The sequence below is a fragment of the Ustilaginoidea virens genome, chromosome 2, assembly GCF_000687475.1.
Source record: "Ustilaginoidea virens chromosome 2, complete sequence".
Classification (NCBI taxonomy): Eukaryota; Fungi; Ascomycota; class Sordariomycetes; order Hypocreales; family Clavicipitaceae; genus Ustilaginoidea; species Ustilaginoidea virens.
Window position 1 is genome coordinate 4,454,039 of NC_057317.1, and position 18,581 is coordinate 4,472,619.

The window sequence follows — 18,581 nt, forward strand, 5'->3', positions numbered from 1 at the left end:
TTCCTCTTCCGCTTTGCCGGAAACCGAGACTCTCTTCTTTCTTGCCAAGCATGGCTCCGGCGCAAAATATAGACGTCGGCAATCTGGAAACCAAAGAAGAGTCCGTCACCCACGGCAGCTCCTACAGCATGCCGCCGTCAGAGTACTATGACGAGCCGGCACCCCGGCGCTTCCACCGCTTCGTCGACAGCTTCAAGCGGGACAACAACCTCTCCTTCTTCCCCAGCGATCATCTCAGCCAAGTCAACAGCCATGCTAGCCAAGGGCGTTACGGCACGCACTACTATGACCTGCGCCTCGCCACCCTCGAGTCGGCCAACACGGGCTTGGCTCGAAAGCTCAAAGGAAGGCACTTGCAGATGATTGCCATCGGCGGGTCAATAGGTACGCAGGCCTCAGCTTCCTCCCCCCTCCGGCCCTCGATGGAGACAAAGGGTGCTCGCTCGCCCTTGCGTCCCTGCTGACCTGACCTGACCGTTGCCCGTGGGCTGCAGGTACTGGTCTTTTCGTGGCTTCCGGCAAAGCTCTGCACTCTGGCGGGCCCGCGTCATTGTTGATCGCTTTCAGCATTGTCGGTCTGCTGCTGTATTGCACTTGCCAGGCGCTGGGTGAACTGGCCGTCTTGTTCCCGATTGCCGGCTCCTTCTCATCATGGGCGACCAGATTCATCGATCCGTCATGGGGATTTGCCATGGGCTGGAAGTAAGTCCTTTTTTTTGTGTGTCTTGCTTCGCCCTGTCGTCGCTTTGATTTGAAACCAAGCCCAGAAAACCGCTAAAACCACTGCTAAACTTTCCGCATTGCCGTCGTCAAAGCTACGCGTTTCAATGGCTCACGGTGCTACCCCTCGAAATAATCGCTGCCTCTCTGACCATTGGTTACTGGGGCGACGGGCTGCCGAGAGCCGTCTTTGTCGGCGTATTCCTCGTCGTCATCCTGCTCATCAACTTGTTCGGCGTCAAAGCCTACGGAGAAGCCGAATTCACCTTTTCCATCATCAAGGTCATTGCCGTCATTGGCTTCATGTGCGTATCTCTATCCGTCTTGGGCTGGCTGCTCTCGTCGTTGGCTATTGGAGGCAGCCTGCGCACGCACATTGGACATTGGCTTACCAAGAGCAAAAATCTCTCCAAAACACACAGTCTCCTCGGAATCGTTCTCAACTGCGGCGGAACGCCGGACCGGGGATACATCGGCGGCGAGTACTGGCACGACCCTGGCCCTTTCAACAACGGCATCAAGGGCCTCTGCAGCGTCTTTGTCACCGCAGCGTTCGCCTTCACCGGGACGGAGCTCGTAGGGCTGGCGGCTGCCGAGACGGCCAACCCGCGCAAATCTCTCCCCACCGCCATCAAGCAGGTCTTTTGGAGAATCACGCTCTTCTACATTGTCACCCTTACCCTCGTGGGGCTCCTGGTCCCCTACAACGACCCTCGCCTCATTTCCGGCGGCAACAAGGCCAACGCCAAAGCCTCGCCCTTTGTCATCGCCATCGAGGAAGCCGGCATCGAGGTCCTGCCGTCCGTCATGAACGCCGTCATCCTCGTTGCCGTGCTGTCCGTCGGGAACTCGGCCGTTTTCGGATCGTCGCGAACCCTGGCCGCCCTCGCCAACCTCAGCCAGGCGCCCCGCATCCTCGGCTACGTCGACAAACGCGGCCGGCCGCTCGTGGCCATACTCGTGGCCGGCGCCCTGGGCCTGCTGGCCTTCCTGGCCGACCTCAAGCAGCAGGGCACCGTCTTCGACTGGCTCATCGCCATCTCCGGCCTCTCCACCGTCTTCACCTGGACGTCCATCTGCCTCTGCCACATCCGCTTCCGCCGCGCCTGGGCCGCCCGCGGCCGCGGCCTCGGCCAGATGGCCTACACCAGCCAGGTCGGCGTGGCGGGATCCTACGCCGGCCTCGGGCTCAACCTCCTCGTGCTGGTGGCGCAGTTCTGGGTCGGCGCCTTCCCCATCGGCTGGGAGGACATGGCCGCCTCCAGCGTCGCGCAAAACTTCTTCCTCAAGATGATGGGCGTCCCCATCATCGTCCTCTTCTACGCCTACCACAAGATCTTCTTCCGGACCCGCTTCGTCAGGACGTGCGACATGGACGTCGACACCGGACGGCGAGATTATAACCTGCCCATCCTGGTGGCGCAGGAGCAAGAAGAACGGGCAGCCTGGCCGAGGTGGAAGAGACTATACAAGTTTATGTGTTAGAGGCACGTTGTCGTTTATTCTCTTGTTTCCTATCGTCTCTATTTAGCGGTTTTATGTTTTTTATGATTTTCATGTTTTTCATGTTCTTTATCTACTTTCATCTTCTTCTTCTTCATCATCTTCATAATCTTCATATTCTTCATGTTCTTTATCTATTTCATCGTCTTCTTCATCTTCTTCATCTTCTTCATCTTCCTCATCATCATCATCATCATCATCATCATCATCATCATCATCATCTTCATCTTCTTCATCTTCTTCTCAGATGGTCATCTGTCTCTTCTTTAGACGCGGAATGTCAAGACGGTCCCAAAACTACTTCTTTCTTCTCGGTGCGTCGGCTGGAACAGGAATACCCTGGCGTTTGGGACTCTTTTCTGCATAGAATACATACCGGCGCAGTGCATGCCTTTCTTGTGATGCGGCCTAGCACAATAAATGCAACGTATTCCCCAAGAAAATATTCGACGCATTACCGCGCCAGGATGAAACAAGTATAACGGTCACAGTTTCCCACATGGATGCGCCTCCTGCGTCTTGATATGGCACGTGCGACACCAAAACTAGAAACTAGTACATTGACTCAATGGCTGGCAGCTTGGGGCGCATGTCCAAATTGAGAGGAATAGATACAAGGTACGAACAACACAAAAAAAAATCCCACTGGAATAGCAAAACAAGGCTCTTCATGAATCATGAGCCGTGAACAAGCCAGCCGCACAAAAAACATGGCAACCAGGCAACGAGAGCAACGGTCCCGTCATTTTGGGTAGCCATGCTTAATATCCCGCCCGTGCAGTTTCTCCTGGCTCCTCTTGCGCCCCTCCTCCCTCTTCTTCTACTTTTTCTTCTTCTTCCCTCTGCTCGTTCCAGAAACGGACAAGACTCTCGACAACGTCATGGTTGTGTCGTCGTGTCTCAAAAATCCCAAAAGTTCTTCTGAGAGGCCTGTGCAGCCTTGGGATTCGCCTTTCGTGAAGTAGGCTTGGGTGTGTCGTCGTCACCTCCACCGTATAGCCAGTCACGGTTCGTTCCCTTTCGTCCGCCCATGCCGTCACCGGCAATGTTGATTTTGTTGTCTTCCAAGAAACGACCTTCTCCACGCTGCTGATTCTCCTTCTGGCTCTCCTTCTGGTTCTCCTTTTGGCTGGTTGGGGATTGGTCATACGCTGACCAGTTGGCGTCCATCATCTTGACAGCCTTCATGCGGGCCTCTGGAACATGTTGGTTTCGTGGAGCTGCCGGGGCGGGAGACTCGTCAACCATGGCGAAATGGGGATCGAAATCTTTCCCGCGACCTCCGAGGTTGGTAATGTTTCCAAGCGCGCGCTTGGCTTCGGGCGTAGCGCCCTCGTGGTCAAAGAGCTTGTTCTTGTAGAGACCGAGGTTGTCGTTCTGCATGGAACCCCTCGGGCGAGCATTCGCGCGGTCCTGGTGCGACAGTCTGTCGCCATCGTCTTGAAGCTCAAAGTGAGTCTCGGCATCACGACGGCCCTTGCGAGGGTGCTGCGTGGACCCGTCTTCCGTGTCGATAGCAGCCTCAGTGTCCCAATGACGGACATCCTGTGTTCGGTGGTACGTCTTGGTCGGTTGAGGCTTGCTGGGAGTGGTGAAATCCTTAAAGTCCCATTGGCTGTCATGTTTCGATCTCGGCCGGTTCTCCAAATCCACCCCGGGCTTGGGTCGGTCCTGGGGGTCTGATCCGTCCGTGAACTCAAAGTGGTTGTACTTTTGGGGGTTCGGACGGATGAAGCTGGATTTCTTCTTGGTCGCCTCCTCCTCTTCTTCTTCTCCAACGAGTTCCTGGCCGTCAAAGATGCGCATGGGTTGGACATTCTTCCCCTGGCCCGCTTTGCTTGGAGATGTCGATCGATGATGACTGCGTCCACCGTCGTAATGCTCACCCGACGGGTCGTCGCCCAGAATGTCGGCGAAAGAGCGCTCGCTTCGTCGTTGACGACCCGCATAAGGCGAAACGACCGCGTCACCCTGGGCGGACTCGAGCTCTTCCCTGTTTCCAAACAACTGCAAGGAAGCGTGAGGGTCGCGGATGGCATTGCTGGACTCGCCACGAATTCGGACAACCACGTCGTTGTGGCTGTCGGCCTGGGGGCAAGCGATGCCAGCCGACTTGAGGCAGGAATGGATCAAAGTAAGCTGCTCTCTGCTATCCTTGATGGGCCAGTTGCGACCAGTCTTTCCGATAATCTCCAACTGCTTGAGCACGGAGGCCTGGTCCCATTGTTGGCGGATTTGAAGGATCTTGCCTCCCTTGTCGAAAGTCACGACATGGATCTGGGATGGGTGCAGTTTGTTAGCCACGGGCATTTCGCCGGCCCTTATCGGCTGCGCGGGCCGTTTCCCATACTTACAATCGCCAAGTACGCAACTCTGTCGGAGAGGAAGTTGTCATCCAGACCAGGCAAATAAGCACCGCCACTCGTCTGGAACTCGAGGGCGGTCTCAACTTCGGCAACAACAACCGAGTGGCCGTCGACCACGTTCAGAAACTCCTGCTTCTTGATCTTGACCTGCTTCTGAAGGCTGTTGAGGTGTTTGATGATCTCAGTGGCTCCGTAGATGGAGGTTGCGGTAGTAACATAGTGCAAAGATGCCTTTTCTGCAAGCAATGAGGAGCTAGAAGAAGCCAGAAACTGCCTGTAGACGGAAGCCATGGTACGATCGAGTGGACGAGGCAGTTGGCAGACGGCAGATGCAAGGCGACAGAATCAAGTCAATCGTGTGGGTTGGCTTTGTCTGTCACGAAAGTCGAAATTGGCAAGTTTGCGAGGGGCAGAAGCGTGTCTCGTCTTGCGCAGTTGCTTCGGGGCAGATGAGCTGGATGGTATCAATCCGTTTTGGTCTTTGCTCGGCTGCAGCTTCACGTTGGGGTGAAAGGAAAGGAGCAATGACGCCCGTCGAGGGTTTGAGCTGTTTCGCGACAAGCCAACCGAGGGACTGTGGAGAGAAGACAAAAGGGAAGAAAAAGGCGACGAAGCTAAATACCACAGACTGAAGTTTGCGTCGATGGAGCAGCTGGCGCTATGCACAGTACGGAGTACTTGTTTACATTTCGCATGGTTACACCAGTTGACGCTAACAGGTAGTCACCCCTGCGGTTCCTGGGTTCCTGACACCAGACGGCAGGGAGAGGAGGAGGAGGAGTGGGAAGGATGGATGGAAGCCCTCTGATTGGTTTGGCGTTTCTTCCAGGGGGGCTGTCTAGAAAATTGGCACTCGTGCCGTTAAGTAAACAAACATTGTCCGTCACGTGAATCGTGATGTGGGTCCCATCTGATCTGGAACTGGAACCCGCTACTCCGGAGGTACCAGTCGTTGGTTGCCGAATCGATGCTTCAACAAACTGCAATGCTGTGAGGTGAATTCGTGACATGTTGTGTCGTACTGGCATTCTGGCACCCGTCTCCCACGTCGCTCTGTCGCGGCTTGGCTCGGGGAGCTAGGGAATTTGACGAGATATATGTTTCAGCATACCCAGCAGTGAGCGTCTCAAACAGGTAGGGTCTGGTAGGTACGGAGTAGAGAAACTTCATGTCCACATCTGCTGTATAGTCTCTCTCAAGGCATGGGCAATCGCAATGGTATTTCTCGTTGCGTGAATAAGACTCGACTAAAGCAATGGATACAGCCCTGCTCCAGTAGACTGCTTGCTGGCTTGCTCAGGGAATGAAATTGCTTGCATCCGATATACTAGATAGACGGAGCCAAAACCTCGCGATCGTCCCCCTCAAGATATGTGCCTCGGGGGTCGGAAGTGTCCCCCTGCATTAGATTGGTTGAGAGATACCTACGGAGTACCTAGGTGCCAAACATGGCTTGTGCGGCGCGATAGTATACCACAGGCACCTAAGGCCCCTGTAGCTAAAGGTACTGGGCAGTAGGTACATACCTTAGGTTGGTACCTAGGTACCTAGGTAGGTAGGTAGTACCAGACCAGACCTAACCTATAGGAGATATAGAATTCTGATACATGGAATCTTGCGATTCGAATGTAACCCCAAGCTCGTCGACGACGGTACCGAAAAAAAGTGGGTCTCCGAAAGAGTACCCCGTCTGCCTTGAAAACCGGCATTACGATTACATTACGGAAGAGTACTGTATAGGTACCTAAGTTAGTATCTGGTAGGTGCCGAGGTAGTCAAATCAGCCACAGCACGCGCCACACTTTCTGCGCACCGTTTGAAAGCTTTTGCCGACGCTTGGGAGCTTCACCTCAGCCTCAGAGCGGCGACAACACCTGTCCATGACATGCATGACTGGCATCGGTAGCCTGTACGTCACGACTTGTAGCATCACCTTTCTGCAGTCTTGGCCGGCCGTCTTTTTTCATATCCCCACCGGTCTGCTATTCAACGCTTCATGTCACTGGCGTTTTTGACAATCCCCCCACGATGAGGCCGGGTGGCAAGGCTGCGGCGACATGGCACATGCTGCTATCATTCCTCTTGTGGACGGTAGCCCTTGCCAAGGTCGAACCATCAATCGCCGTCAACAAGTTCGACAACCCTCCCTGGAACCTGAACTATTTCGAAGACAGCGATGTCATTGTCTTCGAGGACAAGGTGGAGGCCAATGTATATCGATCCACGAACGCAGGCGTCTCATGGAAACGGGTAGACTCTGTGCCGGAGGGCCGTGTCTTAAGCCTCGTTATGCATCCTCACGACAAGAAGAGGGCCTACATCCTGACCCCCAGCAAGACGCAATATCGAACCGAAGATCGAGGCGAGACTTGGACCAAGTTCGACACCAAGGCCCTGCCGAGCAGGTTCCAACCCAACATCCTCGTTTTCCATGCAGGCGATCCCGATCGAATAATATTAAACGCAATGAACTGTGATGGGATCTTCTGCAGCGAGCGAGCCATGTACACCATTGACGGATTCAAAACCACCAAAGGCCTCAGGGTCAACACCTCAGGCTGTCGGTGGGCCAAAGCATCTGTCGAATTCACCACTGGAGACAGTGACAAGGACAGGTCACGAGTCCTTTGCGTCGTCAGGGAATCCCTCTCCTTCTTCAATCAGGTGCAAAGACTGACCGTGTCCGATTCCTTCTTTGCCGTCGTTGACAAGGATTTTCAAGAGTTTGAGCCCAACATCGACCAGAACAAAGGTGTTTCCGGCTCCCTTAATCTTGCCGTGGTCAAGAAGCACCTGCTCATCGCAACTGCGTCCCCACGAAGCGACGAGATGTCCTTGTTTGTTACAGACGATACCGTGAAATGGCATCGCGCCATATTCCCCAAGGATGACAACCACGACCATTCTCATAGAATCAACCAGGGCGCATACACCGTCTTGGAAAGCACCAACTACAGCATTCAGATTGATGTCATGACTTCTCACCCCTCGCGACCCATGGGCGTGCTCTTTTCGAGCAATTCCAACGGCACCTATTTTACCGAGAACATTCCCTACACAAATCGCAACACCAAGGGCAATGTCGATTTCGAGAAAATCTCCGGCATTCAGGGCATATTTCTCGTCAACACGGTCGAGAACGGCGCGGAAGTGGCAAAGGGACACAAGGATAAGATTGTTGTGACTCAAATCACTTTCGACGACGGCAGGACGTTTTCCGAGATCAAGTCTGGCGGTGAAAGACTGCACCTGCACTCCGTGACGGAGCTGGACAATGTTGGTCGCGTCTTCTCCAGCCCTGCCCCCGGTTTGGTCATGGGCAACGGAAACACGGGCAAAGCTCTGGGGAAGTTCAGGGATGCCAGTCTGTATGTGTCTGACAATGCTGGTACGACGTGGAAGAAGGCGCTGGACGGACCCCATAAATACAGATTCGGTGACTCCGGATCCATCTTGATTGCTATCAAGGATTCTCCCAAGGCAGATGTCAAGGAATTCTCGTACTCACTTGACCACGGCGATAACTGGAAAAGTGTGGCGTTGCCCAACGACCTAAGCATCAAGCCGGACCTTTTGACGACTACTCAGGACTCCACAAGCCTCAAGTTCTTGCTCCTGGGCGAAAAGGATCGAACCTACCACATGGTGGCCATTGATTTTGATGGCCTCAAAGAGCGAACCTGCGAGGATAAGGACATGGAAGATTGGCATGCGCGGGTGGACAAAGATGGCCAACCCACCTGTCTCATGGGTCACAAGCAAACCTATCGCAGACGAAAGAAGACTGCAGACTGCTTCATCAAGCAAGAGTTCAAGGATCCTGTTCCCCAAACGGAGGACTGCGAATGTGCCGATGCCGATTTCGAATGCGACTACAACTTCCAGAGGGACCCTGAAGACCGCAATAAGTGCAAGCAGGTCGGCCCTGTCCCCTCGCCAGAAGAGGTGTGCGAGAACAACCCCGAAGGAACATTTGCTGGCTCTTCCGGATGGAGGCTCATACCCGGGAACACTTGCAAGAGAGCGAGCGGTAAACAAAAGGACGACAAGACGGAGCGAAAGTGCTCCGAGGGAGAGTCAACACCTCACCAGCCCCCTGCGACAGGCAAAGTCTCCGTTAAAGAGAAGACGTTTGACTTGAAGCTGAAGGGATTCGACAAGATCTACCTAGAAAAGAGCGAGGCTAGCTCCTCCACGGATGAAACCGTCATTGCGTGGCCGACCGGGAAGGTTTCGGAACGGGAGAATCAGATCTGGCTCTCTCATGATCACGGGAAGGAGTGGAAGCGGATTCTCGAGGGAGAAGAAATCCACGGCGTCTATCCTCACCAGCATTTCAACGACGTTGTTTTCTTCACGACGAAGACGGACAAGATCATATACACCATTGACCGCGGTCGCAGTTTCCACAGCTTCAAGGCTCCCGCCAAAGGAAAGGCGGGGGCCATGCCTCTTGCGTTTCACCCGGACAAGAAGGACTGGCTTCTGTGGATGGGGACGACGTGCGACAAGGTTGGAAAGGAAGAGACGTGTTTCGGCCAAGCCTGGGTGTCGACAAACCGCGGCGACGACTGGGAAAAACTCGGGCTGCGGGCGTACGCCGAGAAATGCGAGTTCACGGGCAACTCGGCCTACAACTTCCGGCCGATGAAGCAGATTATATGCTTGGTGACTCGAGAGGAGCGACTGGACGCAAAGCTGACCATCAAAACCAGCGACGACTTCTTCAAGGATCACGACAAGGAGTTTACGTACGATGGCGAAGTCGTCAACTTTGCCACGATGAGCGAGTTTATCGTTTTGAACGCCAAGGATGCCGAAAGCGGCATCGAGCGAGCGGTCGCCAGCCTCGACGGGAAAACTTTCGAGCCTGCCCATTACCCGCACAACTTTCATCAAGGACACCACGACCAGTACACTCTCCTGGACAGCTCCACCCACGCCATCAACCTCTTTGTCCGCTCCGAGGCGGGCAAGGACCGCTCATTCGGGTCCATCATCAAGAGCAACTCCAACGGGAGCTCGTACGTGCTCAGCGCAGCAAACGTCAACGCGAACGAGCAAATGTACGTCGACTACGAGAAGGTTCCCGGGCTGGAAGGCGTGGCCTTGATCAATGTGGTGGCCAACGCGGACGGAAAGGAGAAGACGAAGGTTTTGCACACCAAGATTTCCCACAACGACGGTTCCCAGTGGAGCTACCTCCCGCCTCCCGCCAAGGATGTCGACGGCAAACCCTACCCTTGCAGCAGCTCCAGGGGAGACGGCCGCTGCGCGCTACACCTGCATCACTACACGGAGCGTGAGGACAAGCGACGCACCTTTGCCGCGGACACTGCGGTGGGGTTCATGCTGGGGGTCGGCAACGTCGGCCCGAGCCTGGGGGACATCAAAGAGGCCGATACGTTCATGACGACTGACGGAGGCCTTACCTGGACAAACGTGAAGAAGGGCCATTGGACGTGGCAGTTTGGCGATCAGGGTTCCGTTGTGGTTCTCGTCCAGCGCGCCACGCCCAAGAAGTCAATCAAGACCAAGACGGTCTCGTACTCGACCGACGAGGGCAAGTCATGGAAGGATCTGGACTTTTCGGATCAAGAGCTGACCGTCCTCGACATCACCACCTTGAGATCGGGCACGTCTCGCAACTTTTTGCTGTGGTGCCGGATGGGAGATGGCAGGATGGCTAGCTTCAACCTCGACTTTAGCGGGCTGGCGGACAAGGCGTGCGAGTTCAACAGGGACTCCGAGGCCGAATCCGACTACACGCTGTGGACGCCCAAGCATCCGCTGCAGAGCGACGATTGCCTCTTTGGCCACAAGGCCAGGTACCTCCGAAAGAAGACGGACCGGCAGTGCTTCAACGACCAGAGCCTCAAACGCTTGATCAAGCACGAAAACTGCGAGTGCAGACGAGAAGACTTTGAATGGTGGGTCGGGGTACCAGATTTATTTTTAGATTTATTTTTTTTTATTTTTTCCTTTTCTCCTGCCCTTTTTGCCTGTCCTTTTTTTTTTATTTTTTTTTATTTTTTTCCCCATCATCAAACTAACTGTATCCCTCTGCTTATAGTGCTTACAACTTTGAACTGTCGGACAACTCTGGACAGTGCGGCCTCGTCAAAGGCTTGGACCCCCTATCCGGCAAGGAATGGTGCGCCAAGAATCCCAACGCAACGTCGTGGTTCGAGCCGACCGGCTACCGCCGCATTCCCCTGTCGACATGCGAAGGCGGCAAGGAGATGGACAAGACGTCGCAAGAGCACCCGTGCCACGGCCACGAAGACGAGTTTGAGAGGAAGCACCGGACGTCGGGGGCGGCCGTGCTGCTGGCGGTGGTGGTGCCGTTTGCGGCGGCGGCGGCGGTCGGGTGGTACGTGCACCGCAACTGGGACGGCAAGTTTGGGCAGATCCGGCTGGGCGAGACGTCGTCGACGTTTGACAGCGACCGCCCGTGGGTCAAGTATCCGGTGGTGGCCGTGTCGGCGGTGGCGGCGGTCGTGGTGACTCTGCCGCTGGTCCTGGGCGGGCTCTGGCGGTGGGCCACGGGCTCGTACGACCGACTAACGGGGGGCGGCGACGGGGCCGGCGACGGGGCCGGCGGGCGGAGCTGGTTCTCGAGCGGTGCCAGACGACGCTTCACCACGAGGAGCAGCTTTGCGCGCGGGCAGGGCGATTACGCCATTGTGGATGACGACGAGGGGGAGCTGCTAGGGGAGGACAGCGACGAGGACGTTTAGATGGGGTGGTGCATTTCCTCTCTCTGTGTGTGTTTCTCTTTTTCTCTGTTTTTTCTTTTTGCCTTTTTTTCTTTTTTTCTTCTTCTCTGTGCTGTTTATTCTTCTTTTTTTTGTCCCTCTTTTTCTTTTTTTTTTTTCGCATTTTTTCTTCTTCTTTCTTCCTTTTCTTTCCCTTCCTTGTCTCTCATCGGTATAGGTATAGCATTGCCAAGAAAACGGCCAAGCGGTGCATCGTGCGCAAACTTCCCACAAAGCTCGGCTGCGTCTCGTCCCCGTGTCCGTGTCTGTGTCGTCTCCGTGACTCGTCTCCCCGTCTCGGTGCTCCGCCGAGGTGACGTGGCTAATATAAGGAGGTGGCGTTTCTCCTTTCTCCGGCTCATCGGGCTCGCTTTCTTGTCCAGGGGGGGTGGAGAAGCAGGGGGGTGGAGAAGAAGGGGGGGGGGGGGGGGTCTGCAAAAGATAAAAAGGCAAAAGGTGGCGCTGTCATAATTGTACCAGGCCCGACGGCAGGAGGTACCTACCTCCTGTAGGGACCTTCCGCAAACAGCTTGCTGTATAAGGAGGCGGGAGGGAGTGGCTCGGTCCTCCGTCCTCCCCGCATCGATCAACGCAGCGGCAGCACCCCGGTCCCGTCACGGCCGCCCTGACAGCCAGCTTCATCCAACGCGCTCGAATGCTTCTGGCTTCTCTACTCTACTCTATCCCTAGGTCCTATCCGTAACCCTCCTTCGATGGATGTACTCGGGCACCACGTCGCTCGCTCCCGTGCAACATTATCCCTCCTCATCCGGGATCCGGCAAGCGCTCGCCGAGCTGACCAGACATCCAGGCCGTTCGTTGTCTTTTTTTTTCACTCCCTTCCCTAGCCGAAACCCGAAACTCCCGGTCGCGATTCCCCCTCCATGGCAAGCAGAAACTCAAGAGTAACAGAGGGAAGAAAAACGTGAAGGAAAACGTGAAAACAAGAGTGAAAGACGCAAACCAAGAAAGGCCGTGGGGAAACGCTTCAGGTACCGGAAAAGCAACGTAGACGCCCTCGTAACTCCTTGCCAATCATGCAGGTGGCCAGCATGAGTCCGCTATATGACATTTTGGCATGTAAACTACACTTGAATCTGACAGTGCATAAAAAGAAAACCCCCCCAAAAAAAAAAAAAAAAAAAAAAAAAACCCACACACACACACCAAGACGGGGTATAAACGTAATGAGACGGCACAAATGGAAATCATCCCTGACAGGTTATCGTAAACACGTCCGCCAGGTCGCGACTGCAGCTTGTTGGTGTGGCATATACGCTCCCATGCCAGCGTGACCAAGTCCCACACACCATCATCGGCGAGCAAGGTGGACAAACAAAAAAAAAAAAAAAAAAAAAAAAAAAAAGTCCGTGCAGCTCGTCGCAGGCTAGGCCGAGCATGCCCCCGAGGCAAACAAGAGCTCTCCCCCTCTCTCAAGACCGACGCATACGGTTCCAGAACCTCCTCATGACGCCGTTCTCGCTTGCCAACAAATCTTCCTGATCCAGGGCTGCAAACTGTCGCTCAATGCTTTCCTTGGAGTGACCATTTCTAACGAGGCTTGTGGGCGACTGAGGTTCGTCCTTCGTCACCGACGACTTGCGCCCGCTCGGCGTCTTTTGCCATCCGTACATTTGCTCTTCGTTGGCTCGGAGGTCTGGCCGCGTCAGAGTCATGCGGAGCGTCATCTCGCGGCACGCTACGGGTGCCTGAGCATATTCCACCCTGGCCGTCGTCGTCATCGTCTCAGCGTCGTCGTGCTGGTCAGTCGGCCTTGCCCGTGGCGCGTCGTCTTCAGCAGCAGCAGCCTCCGGCGTCCCGGGTGACGCCATCTCCGCCGTGGAAGCCTCGCCGCCAAGCATTAAACCTTTCTTCTCTTCACAAGGCTGCAGCTCCACCAGCCCCGTCGCTCCGGCCTTGGGCGGCACTGGCCTCTTATGCTCCAAGAATCCCTTGCTCTCAACTTCGTCAATCGAGGGAAAGCCGAATTCGACGGCTTCATCAAACTTGTGTGGCGAGGCCAAGTACACCCGAAGCTTCATCCTGGCATCCGGGTCTTGATAATGCGCTGCTGCTGAATCTACAAAGGCTGCCGAGTTGGGAAGCGAGTGCTTGATGGGCGTGATGAGGGATAGCGCCCGAGACCTCCTCCGGACATGGCCTTGTGGTGGTGGCAATGCAGGCGCAGATGATGGGTTTGGCGGCACCATAAAAGACCACGTCGCCGAGGCATCCTTGGATGCTGGCCTGCTCAGTGTTGTAGAGGTGCGGCCGGCAAAGGGGAGTTTTGCCATGGAAAGACGTCGCTTGGAGTACGGGATTTTCTTGGCCTGAGTTGAAACATTTCCCTCGCCCAAAGGGAAGCGACCGTCGTCGAGTAGTAGTCGCAGGTCTAGGTCTTCGCCCGCTTCCAACCATCGAAACGACTCAAACATGGAATCTGCGGCCGAAGGTGCGTCCGATCCGGCCGCGGCCGCAGCGTCGGGGGCAAACGAGACCATATTTCTAGGCGTTGGCCTGGCCGAACCAGGGTCGTTTGGCACAATCTCGTGCTCAATACCTCCTTTGTGACGCTTTCCGAGCCGGATAATCGACTCTTCAGCCGCGTCCAAAATCACACACTTCCCGAGGCGCAGTGCAGCCGACTCGCCGGATCCGGTTTGACGCAACCTGGCAGTCCTCTTGTGTGGGTGGGCATATACCCGTGCTGAAGTATTCCCAGCTTTGGCTCGGCGATGCGGTGCGCTTGCCAGCTCGTGGCGACCAAATCCAAGCCCAAGTGTGGGGTGTGTGCCTTGGGCGGCGTCGTAAGGGAGACGCGTTTTGGAAAGGATATCAGATCTGTCCAAGGAGGGTTTGCCAACGTGCTTATGATGCGGGCGTTGTACGATGCGTAGTCGTTCTTGCGTGGAGAAGTACTGGTTTAGAGATCCCCAAGCTGGTTAGTTTTGAAGAAATCTGATGATGGCACAAGACGATGAAGAAGAGAGAGGAAAGACCCCGGGTCGTCCGTCTCGAGAAGCAAAAAAAAGAGGGTGTAAGAAGGAAAAGACAGACGGAAAGAAACGAAAAAGGCAAGTGCGATGGTGCAGTGCAATTGGAAAAAAAGGGCCAAGACAAGATTGAAATAAATGCCGACATGGGGAATGGCAATGTCTCAAGGCAGGAACGAGGGACCTGCAGTGGCGCATCGCCAAGAAACGGGGCAGCAAACGTTGGCCAGGACAGCGGAATCCGAATCCCCCTTGGGGAAACGGGGCTGGGCAGCTAATAAGTTTAGGTCTGGTAGGTACATGTACCGATTACGTCAACTACCCCCCTAAGGTATGTAGGTACCTAGGTACATAAGGTCGGTAGCTGCCGCTGAAGTCCTGACAGGCGTCATGACACCTGGGGTCTCTGTCTCTGGTGCGCAACGGCTCAATGGGCTCAGCTTTGTGCCCAGGCCGTGACCGTGACGGCAGCGCGTCGTTCCAGGTCCTGCAGCCTGCCATGTTCAGTTCATTCTGCAGCAGCCTGGCGTCTCTGGGGCAAGATGCAGGGAACTTTGCTCCCCTCGGCGCCGAGGCCAGGCTCCAGACCCCCACTGCCACTCAGCACCACCCGCACCCACCAGACCATGTCGTTGACCGCAGTTGACGCTTACGGTGGTGTCCAGGGCGGTGTGGAGGTTGTTGAGGGGGGGGGGAAGGGGGGGAGGGGGGGTATGTAGGAAGGGCGCCGCCGTCGTTCGCGCATTCCACAACTGCACCGACGCCTTTCCGCCTGCATCCTGCCGTCGGTCCGCCTGGGCCGAGGGAGGCGCCTCGCCTTGCCCTTGGCGCCCTGGTGAAGCTGCTCACTGGGGCCATTGTGTTGGATGGGGATGGCGTGGTTGCTGGTCCGCCCGTTGGGATGAGGATGATGCAGGCCAGAAGCAAACATGACCTCGTGGGCCGAGCCGGCGAATGGGAAGACCAAACTGCACATGCACAGCAGAGCGGTAGCGCAGCGTGACACTGAACAGAACAACGAGGAGAGGGGAGGGTCAACCATCAAGCTGGTGGACCAACGGATCCAGCAACGAGGGCGGGCGCGCAATCACACCTTGACAGGCAATTTTCTGCACTTGCATTCCTTCCATAACCCCCTTACCCAACTGCCAGATAGGTAGGTAGTCTTGTCGTCGTGGGGCCGGTCGTGCATTTTGCATCGGGTTGAGACTGTGGCGGTTAATAAGCTGAAGCAGGGGGGCCGTGTGGAATGGGTCGAAATTAACCCGGTGACAAAAGGAGAAAAAGAACGCAAGGGGCAGAGTAGGAGCCGGAAAGGAGGCCAAAACTAGCCGTGCCGCAGCAGTCAGCGGTTGGTGGAGAAATAGAGACAAGGCCGTGAAGCCTAACGACGCGACCGCTATCAGCGCATCTGCATCTGGTATGCGGAGCACACACGATCCTCCGGCTCCTGTTGAAAGGGCGGCCGGTTCAATCCGACCAGACAGTTTTCGGACCGCATGGAGTGGAGCAGCACCTCAAAGACAAGCTGAGAATTTGCAGCGACACCACAAGACAAACAGCTTCACGCTAGCAAAGCTGGACCCCGAATCGCCAGAAATAACTTCTCGGGCGCATTCAACGGCAACGTCTGAGCTTTTTGCAACACCCTAGAGTCAACTCCCAGAAATCTCCCTCGCCTTTGGCTCTCATGCGTACCTCGACGGGCGATAGATACAGCGTCCGTCGTTGGAAGCCGCAGCTGCAGCAACCTGCATCGGGCTGCACTGCCATGCGTGACCGCGTTTTGTTGAATGGTGGCTTACCTTGCGTTGGATAGCCGGAGGCAGAGCTTCGAACTCCTCCCTGGCTACAGATGAAAACCCGTCCATCGACGCCCGTCGTTCATCTGAGCATCTTCGCAAAGACTTGATGTACGTTTGGACCAATTGTGGGCTTCGGCTTCGGCTCGTGCCTCGTGACGATGTTGGGGTTTCCTGGAACTCTGGGAACTCATGGACCAAATGGCACTCGCGATGTCTCATGGTGCTCTGATATCGACGTGTTTTGTTGTAGTGTTGACCTCGATCGACGTGTTCTGCAGTTTCGGCATGGTGTCCTCGCTGCTGCTGAAGGTGGAAAAGATGCTGTTGCCGCGAGTTTGACAGGAGCAAGCGGTGGTACAGGCAGCTGCTGCAGCTATTTGAGCTGGCCCATGTCGTATGAGCTGCGTCAGAGTTTGGTGCCAGGCCGAGGCCTAGAAATGACCTCCTTGCTGCCGCCTTGTCATGCGCCCCTTGCGCACCGATTGAGCTGGCGACGATTTCTGCTTCACCAGTTTCGGCGGATGGAGGCGTTTCGGTGGCCATGAGGGACGCAGCACTTGATGCCGACGACAACAGCAGGACACTGATGCCAGCACAGTCATGCCCTGCTCTTTCCTCGGCCAACCCAGAGAAAGATCTGTCTGTCGGAGAATCAAGAATGATAAATGACTTGGTCTGTTCGAGGTTGGGAGAAATAGGACAATCGACGCAGAGCGACCCTCCTTTTCCTCTCCGGGGCAGACTGCAGCGTTGAGCCATGGCGGGCCCAGCAAGTCTACCTAAGTGGGTAGTTGATACTCCGGAATGACTGTAACACTAAGTTTCTAGACTTGCCGCCCTAGATGCGAAACTTCTTTGATCACCATGGCAGTACGGGCTGGGATTGGGCGGACCGCCAAGGGTTCTAGGGCCTGGTTTCTTGAGATCAGGTGAACGCAGCCGAGGTATGGGACGGGCCTTTTCCTTTAGCCCGGCCCCCTGGAGTCTTTGCAGTCTCAGTTGTTGTTGTTGGGAGGGGGGGGGGGGGGTTTCTTTTTTTGGTACTTTTCGCCTTGACTGGCAAAAGGACAGAATCCGATAGCCTTTTTAGAGCTTCTGCCGCACGAAACTAGATGAGTGTCGTGGACCATTACAGTCCTTGGTGGTGAAATAGAAAGCAAGGGTTGTTACAGGGAAGGCGAGTTCGTCAGACATGCCGTAACCTTGCAGACGGGACCGAGTCGAGTTCGAGAGAGCTTGCCAATGGGTCGGTCGCGTGGAGGTTGCCGCAATGATGGCACTTGTTGCACTTAGCTACTGTACCTCCTGGTTAGGTATCTTCCTTACCTTAGGTTAGGAGGTAGTTATCAACACCATTGCGTACTCCGTGCATGATCGAAAAAAAAACATGTATCAATGGGCTTCGGCGCGCTGGTGGCGCAGACAGAAACATGGCTGGCAACTCCCTGCCTGATGACTGAATGCGCGTCACGCGGCCGTGCCTTCCCCCAATTGCTGTACTGGCTGTTGCCTTTGCTCTTGAGACATGATGGCCAATATCCAATATGAGTGATTCGGTCAGATTGAAGCAAGCGATCTGATTGGCGGGCGGGTGCCTGGTGCCTGGTGCCTGGTGCCTGGTGCCTGGTGCCTGGCTGTGACGATACGCGTCACGACTCACACAATTGATCCGGACCAACGCTCGCCCAACGCTCGCCCAACGTCGCCCAACAGAACAGAACAATGAACAATGTCTGTCCTTCCTCCAGGAGAGAGGGCGTTGCTGATGCCGGATACCGGCAGGTCTGCTCAAGGGGTGCGCCCTCCCTCCATGTAATACTCCGTACTCCGTACCTAGCTGGGTTAAGGAGTCTCAGATCATGCGCAAGTCAAGGCACAGGCTCTCATGAGCACCGGCCGGGAACCTCCGGTGGAAGGAGGTCCCCAGCACAGCGCCACACGCTAGCAGGTACCAGCCCTGTGCCAGATAATGCTGGATTCTGCATCAGCCCCACTCCACCACAACTCGTCCACTTCCCGAGTCCTGACCTTGCTGCTTGCTCCTTCTTCACCGTCAAATACAATGTGATTGTCTGGTCGCGACGAATCACACGACCCAAGAAGCCGCCGAAGCTATTGCAACATACCCGAACCGGGGTCCCGGATTCAAGCCGACCTGACTGCGTCCGAGACAGACAGACCATTACCACGACGGCTCGACTCATGGCAACTCGGCAAGACTTTTGACGTATCAGGGCACAGGAGGTTTGAGCTACGACCTCCTCCAAGATGCACAATCTCAATTGGAGCCTTGGAATGCTGCATGGGGAGACTCGTGTCCCAAACCCAAAGTAGGCTCTGAATCAGGATTTGAAAAAGGAAAAAAAAAAAAAAAAAAAAAAAAAAGAAAAAAGAAAAAGAAGAAGATGGTAACCGGTCGTACTCGACCGTTTCAGC

The 18,581-nt window shown here is 55.3% G+C and overlaps 5 protein-coding genes across 5 annotated transcripts; 3 read left to right on the forward strand and 2 right to left on the reverse strand.

The window, feature by feature from the left end:
* Nucleotides 1–50: 50 nt before the first annotated feature.
* Nucleotides 51–2,205, forward strand: UV8b_02993 (uncharacterized protein; the record flags this gene model as incomplete). The annotated part of the gene is made up of 4 exons (XM_043140491.1): nt 51–384; nt 495–702; nt 816–1,025; nt 1,143–2,205. The coding sequence occupies 4 exons, from the start codon at nt 51–53 to the stop codon at nt 2,203–2,205; spliced, it is 1,815 nt and encodes a 604-aa protein (XP_042996425.1).
* A 918-nt stretch (nt 2,206–3,123) lies between these two features.
* Nucleotides 3,124–4,880, reverse strand: UV8b_02994 (uncharacterized protein; the record flags this gene model as incomplete). The annotated part of the gene is made up of 2 exons (XM_043140492.1): nt 3,124–4,500; nt 4,578–4,880. 2 exons carry the CDS (start codon nt 4,878–4,880, stop codon nt 3,124–3,126), a joined length of 1,680 nt encoding a protein of 559 aa, XP_042996426.1.
* A 1,737-nt stretch (nt 4,881–6,617) lies between these two features.
* UV8b_02995 (uncharacterized protein) lies at nt 6,618–11,329 on the forward strand (the record flags this gene model as incomplete). Its single annotated transcript, XM_043140493.1, has 2 exons — nt 6,618–10,519; nt 10,663–11,329. 2 exons carry the CDS (start codon nt 6,618–6,620, stop codon nt 11,327–11,329), a joined length of 4,569 nt encoding a protein of 1,522 aa, XP_042996427.1.
* A 1,451-nt stretch (nt 11,330–12,780) lies between these two features.
* UV8b_02996 (uncharacterized protein) lies at nt 12,781–16,688 on the reverse strand (the record flags this gene model as incomplete). The annotated part of the gene is made up of 2 exons (XM_043140494.1): nt 12,781–14,265; nt 16,146–16,688. The coding sequence occupies 2 exons, from the start codon at nt 16,686–16,688 to the stop codon at nt 12,781–12,783; spliced, it is 2,028 nt and encodes a 675-aa protein (XP_042996428.1).
* Nucleotides 16,689–17,867: 1,179 nt separating this feature from the next.
* UV8b_02997 (uncharacterized protein) lies at nt 17,868–18,371 on the forward strand (the record flags this gene model as incomplete). Its single annotated transcript, XM_043140495.1, has 1 exon — nt 17,868–18,371. The coding sequence occupies one exon, from the start codon at nt 17,868–17,870 to the stop codon at nt 18,369–18,371; it is 504 nt and encodes a 167-aa protein (XP_042996429.1).
* Nucleotides 18,372–18,581: the final 210 nt, after the last annotated feature.